At 38.9% G+C, this 10231-nt stretch overlaps 1 protein-coding gene across 9 annotated transcripts in view; it reads right to left on the bottom strand.

The window, feature by feature from the left end:
• Positions 1 to 4656: 4656 nt before the first annotated feature.
• myo9aa (myosin IXAa) overlaps positions 4657 to 10231 on the bottom strand; it is a 138924-nt gene continuing 133349 nt past the window's right edge. For 6 of the 9 annotated variants that reach the window (XM_037691641.1, XM_037691647.1, XM_037691655.1 and 3 more), the window contains 5 exons: positions 9925 to 10048; positions 6934 to 6954; positions 6570 to 6775; positions 6331 to 6473; positions 4657 to 5420 (listed from right to left, as the gene is read on the bottom strand). In XM_037691641.1, the coding sequence (XP_037547569.1) occupies positions 4957 to 5420; positions 6331 to 6473; positions 6570 to 6775; positions 6934 to 6954; positions 9925 to 10048 (958 nt within the window). In that variant the 3' untranslated portion in view covers positions 4657 to 4956. The remainder of the gene's footprint in view (positions 5421 to 6330; positions 6474 to 6569; positions 6776 to 6933; positions 6955 to 9924; positions 10049 to 10231) is intronic. The other 3 variants (XM_037691669.1, XM_037691678.1, XM_037691686.1) reach the window with 1 other exon arrangement.

Genomic DNA, 10231 nt, shown 5'->3' with positions numbered 1-10231 from the left:
GAACAACAGTTTTGAATTATTGTTTACTTATTCAAACTCAGGTTTGTTGAGTAAAGTATGAGAATAAAAGTGTTTTGTTTACAATGAGTACATTTCAGAATTTCATACCAATATAGCTGGAAAACGACTAAACTCTTTCTGCCTGCACTATTTGATATAGTTCAGGATACTTTATATTTAATTTTATACTTTGAAAAAAGTACCTTTAAGTATATTTGACAAAAAGGTGCATACATCAAATAAGTCTTACTATAACACAAATATATATATTTTTTTAAGTTAACTAAATTTCTATTTAAGTTATATAACAAAGCAATATTGTGTAAAGCTGCAAAACATGTTGCAATGTTGTCATTGCAATATGAGTGAACTGGAAAAAAGCATGATTTTAAGTACCAGCAGATCAAACCAGATGTTTACATACACTGTAAAGATTAAAAAAAGAAAAACACACTAAACCATTTTTGTCTCGCCGTCTAACATAAAATTAGATTAAAGCTTTAATGTCTTTATGCCGTTTAGGATTCCCAAAATTATTTAGATTTTAAATGCCTGAATAACAAGTAAATAATTTTTTAGAGGATTTTTTAAAACACCTTTCTTTTAATTTACATAGAGTCAGAGTTTCTTTATTTGTCATTCACACCATATGTGGTACATGTGGTGGAACGAAATTGTGTACACAGGGTCCCAGTTACATCCAACAGAAGTATAAAATGTAAAAGAAAAACAGTAACAATATCCAAGATATGAACTAAGAAAAAATGTAACTAAAAATACGCTAAGCACTAATGGTGCAAAAACAATACGTCAAACAGCAGCACGAACATGAGTCTGTGTGAGCAGATGAGCATACATGAACACAGCAACATGAAATAGATCAGCAGCAACATGTTGTGATTTTTCACAGTGATTATCCCGATTAGAGACTCATGAGGCTAACAGCCTCAGGGTAGAAGCTGTTCCTCAGTCTAGTGGTTCTACACTTAATGCTCCTCAACCTCCTTCCTGAGGGGAGCGGGGCAAAAAGTGTGTGTACTGGATGAGTGGGGTCCTTCATGATGCAGGTGGCCCTCTTCCTGCATCTGGAGGTGTAGATGTCTGATGGTGGGGAGACCGACTCCAACAGACTTCTGTGCAGCCTTCACCACTCTCTGCAAAGCTTTTCTTTCTGCAGCTGTGCAGCCTCCATGCCACACGTTGATGCTGGAGCACAGGATGCTCTCCACTGCACACCTGTAGAAGGAGGTGAGGACTGAGCTTCCCAGACCAGTTACTGTTTTTCTTTTACATTTTATTGTTGGATGTAACTGGGACCCTGTGTACAAATTAAGAAACCGACTCTGATCTTAAATGTAAAATAATTTTATCACAATTTTTTTTCAGCAATCTTTGATTATGTGGAAAGCACAATAGTGAAGGTCAAATGAGACCAAACTCTCGTTGAAGAACCTGGGACCAAGAACAGACACCGGGGCTCTAACTCGAGTTAATGCAGTTTCTAAAATTAGTCCTTAGTTTGAACCAAGTTTTTACTTTTGGCTCCTTTTTGTAAGTGAGTTTGACACCCCTGCTTATACCATGACTGATGTTACTGTATTTAACTCTTATTAATGAACTATGAACCAATCAGCAGTAATGACAGATTCTTTAGAAACCATCTCATCACCAGCAAACTGGTTGGTCCACTGTAGGAGTGTACTGCTTAGTGGGGAAAACAGTTTGTGACTTCTCAGACTGATGAAGCCCTTTGGATGGAGGGCGAAACGTCTCAAGAAAAAACACTGTCCAGATGACCTGACTGAACATTGTTGGATTTTTACCTGGGTTATTGAGCATGAACTTTGATGACAGATTATTTAATGTGTAGTGAACCAGATGACCTGATGATCTGACCCTCATCTGACCCTGATGACCTCAAATCTACCAGATGGACAGAGACTGTTATTTTCATTGATCTGAATAAGTCTGAGCCATCTGATGACTTTCTTTCTTGAATTAATCAAGCAGAAAAGACAATCCTTTATAATCATTACTGTTTTACAAATGTTTGATAATCAAATTGTGTTAGTTTCACTCAATGCTTACAGGTTGAAAAGAACTACTCATTTTTATTTTACATAAACAGTAAGTAATGATTTTTATTCCTCATTCAAAGGAGAAATCAGGTTAATATGCATTTCTTGATTTTCTGTCTGAAATGAGCCAAGTCGTAAGTATGTGAAAGTTGAAGCTTCGGTCAACTAAATGTTTACTGAAGAAGAAATGTCATGTTTAACTATTTGAGAAGATAATCAGAATAGAGACTCCACGAAGTCTGCTTTTTGCAATAATCTCTCTGTCAGTTGTTAAACAAATTTCATTCTCTGACCTCGACTTTTGATAAACACCTTACGTCAAAACCACTCCTCTTTCTGGTCCATCCACGAATCAGAAAGCTCTGAAGTAAACTCGGAAGTAAACTCATTTAAAATGGGACAACTTCCCGGTTCTGCAGAGTGCAGTTAGTTCTCAATGAGTTCTGAGAGTTGGAAGAGTGCTGGAGCGGTTCTCATGTAGTTCGGAAGCAGTTCTGAAGCAGTGCTCAAGGAGTTCTGAAGAGAATTGGTTAGAATTCATGGAGAATGGTGAAGTGAATGGAAGAGAATTCGAGAATTCAGGAGAGTCAGAGACGTTGGAATTATAACTTCTGTTTGAACAACCCACGCACGACTATCTAAGGATTTCAGCAGCTCTCAACGGAGACGCTGAAAGGTCTGGAGGACTCTCTATCGAGCTGATCTATCATCAACAAGGTAACGGTCTCTTCTTCGACTAAAGTGTACCGGCAGCGAGCTGAAATCTGATGAAGCGTGCACGTTCTGGTCAACAGATATAAATTCCCTCACATAGTTCTCTGTAAGATAATCTCCAGTTCATCTTAAACTCTTCTCTCTCTCACAAAACCAGTACAGATATTTTAGAAATATCTGAAGCAAAGTCCTCAAATCACCGCCGAGTGATTTGAAGTTCATTATTTGTGAAACTGTCTGTTATTATTTTCATATTTTGCCAAATTAATGTAAATGTTTGATGTTAAACTTTGATTCTGAAAATAAATGACTCCATTCATTTGATGGGTCAAAGGTAATAACGTCTCTCGTTCGCATTTCTGTTAAATTCAATGCACGGCATTACACAGTCAGAAAAATGAAGAACTCGTGAATATAGTATGCATATAAACGGGGATATATTGTCATACTACAACTAGTGACACGTACCCACGTGACTCACTACAAATGCAAGCAAACACACTGTGATTGGTGCACAGCTCACTGGTTGACAGATCCTTCAATACAGTCCCATGATTTGAGAACCTCCTAGCCAGAGGCGGGGACAAGTTGTTCAGGGAGGTCAAACAAGCCAATATAAAATCAGTCAACAAATCCAACCTGTATAATTGAGTTTTGGTCATTTATAATGACCCAACTCATGAACGGTGAACATTATTCAAGTTGCTGCCATCTGGCAGGAGACTATCCCTCTGTACCCAGAACGGGTACAAAAAGTCACGTGTTCCCTCTGCCGTGACCGGCCTGAGCAGGGTCCACTTTAAACATAGCTTCTCGTAACAAAACCATATTGTTTTTAATGTACATTGAATTTTTGAGTGTTTTTAACGTTTCTGCAATGGTACTGAAAGTTCTTATTGCGTTTTTTTATTGTTTTATGTTGTATTCATGAGCCAGATGTCACAGACAAGTCTCCATTCCACGAAATGTTACGAACAATAAAATTTATTGATTTAATAATTTTTGCATGACTTATTTCACCACATCAGTGTTCAACTAAAAGAAAGGGAGCTGCTTGCACTGGAGCCGTGTTGTTCCTGTAAACGCACGATTCCTCTGTAAAAGATGCGTTTGTTTTTTGTAATCCAACGTTCAGAGCCGAGTCATAAATAACGACAGAAGACAAAATGATTTGATGCCGTTTCTTGGTTGCTATCGAGCAAACACTTCAGAGACAGGAGGGAGTTGGTAACAATGACTTTGACAACAGAGTGAACTGCATTGTATATTACGACCGCTGGATGGCTGTCACTCAGAAGAGGGCAGACATCTTGAACACGTCTGACGTTCTTAAAGAGATGGGATGTCCTTGGTTGGAATACACACCAACAGACTTGGTCCCTTTGATAGTGGCGTTCCCCTCAAACAGGGAAAAAGCAGCAGAAACAACACGAAGTGGTTTTATCTTTCACACTCATACAGCCACACACACGCACACGTACACACACACACACACACGCACGCACGCATGCATGCACGCACACACACACAAATGTAGCATTCACTGCCCAAATCTGAACACCCTAATCTAGGATAATCAGAAAAAAAAAAGATAAATATTTAATTTCAACTACCCAGCTGAGGCTGGCGTTCCAGCTTTGTACAGTATTTATACTTGTATATTATTATATAGCATTTCTGTGATAATAAAATTTATTAAATACAGAAAAATCAAATTGTAATAACAGAACATCCACTGCTTACACTGATTGTTATTAACAGTAAACTCAAAAAGCAGTGAAGACAATACCAGTGGGCTTGAAGTCCACTGGAACATGTGACACCTGATGATGTCTGGTTTCTCGTTCAGACCAGTGTTCCCACTCTGTAACGTTCCCTGATGCTGAGGGCTCTTCTCTATACTGTAAAGGTCCTTGTTCTCCGTCCTGTTGCTCAGTGCGTCTCCTCGAAGGAGCTGCCAAGGCACTGAAAGCATGGGTGGCAACAGAGGAGCCCTTTCCTGACCCACTGAGCACTGTGCACGGTGCTTCTGCAGGAGTCGACCAGGAAGGGCTAAGCATGACTGATTCAAAGAGTGGACATCATTTGCTTTAATGCTGCCTCCTGTTGAGAATGAATGTTTGCCTGGAGCCAAACTGGGAAAGTTTTGTTGTCGCGATGTCCTTCATACCATGAATTCGTTATTACCGTACAGTACCAGGTGCTGTGGTATGTCAGGAGGGTCCCCGGCAGGGCCCTCCCCCTCTCTCGTGTGCTTGACCGCTGAATGTCTCGCTCCTCTAAGTTTCTGTTTGCCCTTCTCTGGATTGTACGTGCCGCGGCTTGTAAACTGGGGCCTTTCATCATAAGTGCCCTCCTGCTCTGTGGGGCTGGCGTCGAAGCGGGCCGACTGAGATATATTCTGGGCCTGAGGCTGGCTCAGAGTCTTGGAGTGGAACCGAAACCGCCGGGAGGCGGCGGAGGAGGAAGAAAATGATTGTTGGAAGTGTGATGAGGAGGAGTAGGAGGAAACGGTGGAGCAAGAGTCTACAGAGTCCAGGCAGTCAGGCTGCTGGTGGTGAGCGTGTCGACGGTGGCTCTGCCCATCGTTTCTGCGAGGCCATGGGGAGGTCACCACGGGATTCCTCTCTATAACAAGAGCAAAGTTATGTCAAGTTTGGTCTTTCATAGAGACATTCACTCAATTACACAGCAAAAACCTGCTAAGATTAACAAAGTCAGGTCCTCTGGATGGAGTAAAAAAAAAGTTGAAAAGTTTCATCTTTTATCTAAAAGACTTCTTCAGTCTGAGGAGCTGCAACAAACTCAGTCTTATAAGCAACACCTTCTCACAGTGGATCAACTAGTTTGTTGGAGACGGCCAAAACTAGCTGTTCACATGATGACATTTCCAGGTCTCTCTTGTAAATGAGTCCTCATGGCTCAATGGGACTAACCTGTTTAAATAAAGTTTGAATGAATAAAGGATGTGATAATTCCTCCATTCTTATGGAGGACATTTGTAAAGTGAGGTGTACCGCAAACCCACCCACACAGACCAGTACTTGCAGTGACTCTTTCAGAAGATGTTCACATCCTTGATAGAAAGGAACATTGGTTTGAGAGAGGAGTAAAGGAGGCCATCTTTGTGAAGAGAAACCGTCCATCATTAAACAGGGGGCGGAGCCTCTGTGTTCAACTGTCCCCCTCTTACAATGCTGTGATTTCTAGTATCACTCAGCCCTCTGTGAACAGTAAACAGCCATCAGAGCACTAACAATCAATTGCTAGGATGATGGTCCTCCATCATGTGAACAGCTAGTTTTGGCTGTCTCCAACAAACTGGTTGATCACTATGAGAAGGTGCTATTTATAAGACTGTCTGTTGCAGCTCCTCGACTGAAGAAGTCTTTTGGCTAAAAGACGAAACGTTTCTACAGTTTTTTTTTTTTTTAATCCGTCCAGAAGACCTGACTTAACTTGGTTAGATTTTCCTACCTGGATTAGTAAACATGCATCAGGATATTTTGAACTGCTACAATAAGTTTTAAACTGTTACCAGAGAAGTCTGAAGTGGTTTCCTCAGAGTCCACGTTGAGGTTTTCAGAGCTGTCCGCTGTACCAATAGAGGCCTCCGACTCCAAGGTCTCATCATCTGATGCTCGGGGCTCCAGAGTCAGCATCTCCACCGTCAACTCCTCTCTGTCAAGAACATCATCAACATCAACACAATCAGATGGGATTTTTCCACGTCTGACGTTACTTTCTATTAGTTGAGCCAATAACAGACGAACGTACTTCTCTTTCTGTAAGTTTTCTATTTGCTCCGTCAACACTTTCTCTTCCTGCTGCATGGCTGCCTGCTGATGTTCAGGGATGTCGAGCGACTCTGCTCCCTCTTCAGCCATGCTCTCTTCTCTCACAACGTCAGCCACAGACGGCAGCCGAGGACTGACTGGAGGTGACGGTGTGTGATAGCTTAGCCGTCGTCCCTGGCCTTTTCCCTGAGGAGCAAATCCACAGCAGACAAGACCTTAAAACAGCTGATCATCACAAAGTCACATTTCTGTTAATGAAGGCTCGGCTACACATGTAACCGAGGACGACACAAGCACAGAACACAAAGAAAGTGCACGGCAGCACATCAATACACCGACTTTACCTTTTTAGCTGAATTTGCCAGCTTAAAAAATAAAACGAAACAAGAAGAGCAAAAGAATGAGCAGCATCTGATTATGATTTTAACAGTAATAAGCAACAGCTCTGCTGCCTCAAACTCATTTTTCAGTACTCAAGTGTAGTTAGTATCAATATTTTAGTTTTAGGTTACTAATATGGCATTTGCTACAAAAACATACTACTGTATTTTTCAGACTATAAGGCGCAATATCAATGAACAGGTCTGTTTTCATACATAAGGCGCATTAAGCGAAACAAAACAGTCAGATAAGTCAAACTTTATTCAACTCAGTCACAATAACCACATAAAATCAGTTTGAGGTCAGTAAGCACAACCAGCAGTGGCGGTTCCTTATATGGGCGACATGGGCGGCGCCCAGGGCGGCCTCCAGCAGGGGGCGGCATAACACCCCACCCCCCTGGAAAGAATATGGATGAACTAATACAAATAGTAGAAAAAGAGCTAGCTGAATTAAAAAAGTGGTTTGATTATAATAAGCTATCTTTAAATGGAAAAAAAAAACTAAACTAAATTTATGGTATTTTCTGTAATCGGATTTACAATAATGTAAAGTTGTTGTTAAATGAGAAATTTTTTAGGTATGATTCTGGACAACAAATTTATTGAATATATTACAAATAAAATTGCATAAACTATTGTAATATTGTTTAAAATAAAAGATTGAATGTAAAAGGCTTGCAAATTATATACTATTCCTTGGTTATGCCCTACTTGTCATATTGCTCAGATATATGGGGAAATGCAAATAAAACTACTGATATATTAGTAAAGATACAAAAAAAAAAAAAGCAATTAAGCTTATTAATAAAGTGGGATATTGTGAACCAACTAATAAACTTTTAATTCAAAGTAGTACTTCAACATTTAATGACATTGTATACATAAAAATACTGGAAATAATGTATAAAGCACTGAATAAAAGTCTTCCTTCTGGAATTCAGAAATTATCTAAATTAAGAGTAAATATAATTTAAGAGGTTTGTTAATATTTGAACAAGGTAAAAAGAAAAGTAAAGTAAAATCCAGATGCATTTCAGTTATTGGCATGAAACTGTGGAAAGAATTGAATGATAATCTCAAATTACATGCTTTTTTGGTGAGCTTTAAAAGAGCCTTAAAATGTAAAATTATTAAAGCTTATACTGTTATATAGATGCATATATATATATTGTGTAACATGTATATGTAATGTATGTGTATATATATATATATATATATATATATATATATATATGCGTATGTGAATTTATGTACTTACTGTATGTATATGGACAGTATATCGTTCATTATGTAGACTGGTATAAACCTTGGCTTCAGCCTATTCTTTTTTTGGGGGTAAATTATTAATTTGTAAAATATAATTTTATATTTTTTCCTTTTTTGTAATGTTGTTAATTTACCTAAATTAAGTTGAGTTGAAATAATAAAAAGGAATTGTTACTTTAGATTTCTATGAACAGCTTAGATTTTTTTTTCAGCATTTCCCATTTGAGCAAACCAGTGATCTAAACTCTGGTGAAAGGCATTTATGACTTAATGCAAGCAGTTTTGTTGAATAGTCCTGATCTAGGACCTGAGAGCAGACCAGCTGCTGGAGGATTTGGAGGGGAATGTCCCAGTCCTGTCCGATGTAGGATTCCAGCTGCTCAGTAGTCCTGGGTCTTTTTTGCATGATTATGGTGCCTTTCCAGATGTGCAAGCTGCCCCTGCTAGAAGGTCTAATGCACACCCATACCACCATAGAGGCAGGCTTTTGAACTGAGCTCTGAAAACGCTGGACTGTCCCTCTCCTGGACCATCCATGGTTTCCAAAAATAATTTCAACCTCTGATTTATCTGACCACGGAGCAGTTTTTCCTCTCTGCCTCAGATCGTTTTAAAGGAGCTTTGGTTCAAAGAGTGCAGCATTTCTGGACGACGTTCACGTTCAGCTTCCTCCTTCCACGAAAGAGCTTTACCCAGACTTTGTGGATGGCACAACAAACCGTGTTTACAGGCAATACTCTGTGGAAGAGTTCCTGCGCTGCTGCAGTGATGTCAAGAACTGAATCACATCTGCTTTTACGCCTGAGGTTCAAAAATCCCTGGTAACAAAACTTTTGTTCTTTTCATTTATTCAGTCTTCCTAATATTTTGTAGGAACATTATTATTATTATTATGAAATCATATTTTAGACCGATGTTTTGCAGATTTGTTAACCTCATCCTTTTGTTTACTTCTGAGACTTGGAGCTTCTCTAAAATGCTATCTTTATACTCAGTCCTCTGACTGACTTATTGCTAAATAAGCTAATTAGCTGCAAAATGCTCACGCTGTTTTTATTTTTATTTTATTTTTTAGTCAAGCTTACTTTTACAGCCTGCTGTTGCCTCTGTCCAAACATTTTGGAGATGTGTCGCAGCTATAAAATTCAAAATTACCTAAATAAAGGTCCCTTTTCCAAGTTTAAACATCTGCTATGTTTACTATGTGCAACTGTCAATAAATTATGCGTTTGTGAAATTTGGAAATCCATGCATTCTGTTTTACATTTTACACAACATCCTAAATTTTTTAAATTCATGGTTGTATGTTCCCGAGTCGTGTAACATTGAGTAAATATAATCAATTGTGACTGTGTGATTGCACGACAACCTTAATGCCATTTAACAAGAGACACTTACAAAACACAGAAAAGAAGTGTTCATGCTCTGGGAAGAAGACAGATGTGAGTATTTGAGGAGATGGTTTAGCACTGATCTTTTCCACAACACAGGATGACAGTTTGAGGATGACATCCAAGGTACATACCATAATATGTGCAACGCTCATAAATCTAATAGCTATTAGTACTGGTCTCTAAATAAAGGAAAAGACATGTTAGGGAGAGAACTGAGGAGGAGGTAAGCTGCTGCTGAGAAAGAAGGACATGATGGAGAATACGGCTAAAGTGGACCAGGGTTTGATCTTACCATCGATCGTCGAATGACACTCAGTTTACATTTGGCTTTATTCTCAGCAAACTCCAGGGTGCTGATGTCCTTTAGTCGCACTTTGTATTTATTCATCTGCTCACAAATGACAAGTTCTACACACCTACAGAAAGATAGCAAAAGAAAAAAAAAAATCACTTTAGAATTCTAGTAGTCCCTCACTTATCGCAGGGGTTAGGTTCCAGTCATCCCCTGCTATAGGTGAAAATCTGTGAAATAGGGACATTATATTTATTTTAATATATATATATATATATATATATATATATATATATATATATATATA

This window comes from Nematolebias whitei, chromosome 2, assembly GCF_014905685.2.
Source record: "Nematolebias whitei isolate Nwh7 chromosome 2, NemWhi1, whole genome shotgun sequence".
NCBI lineage: Eukaryota > Metazoa > Chordata > Actinopteri > Cyprinodontiformes > Rivulidae > Nematolebias > Nematolebias whitei.
The sequence above is the reverse complement of the archived record's forward strand: the minus strand, read 5'-3'. Positions and strand labels throughout refer to the sequence as shown.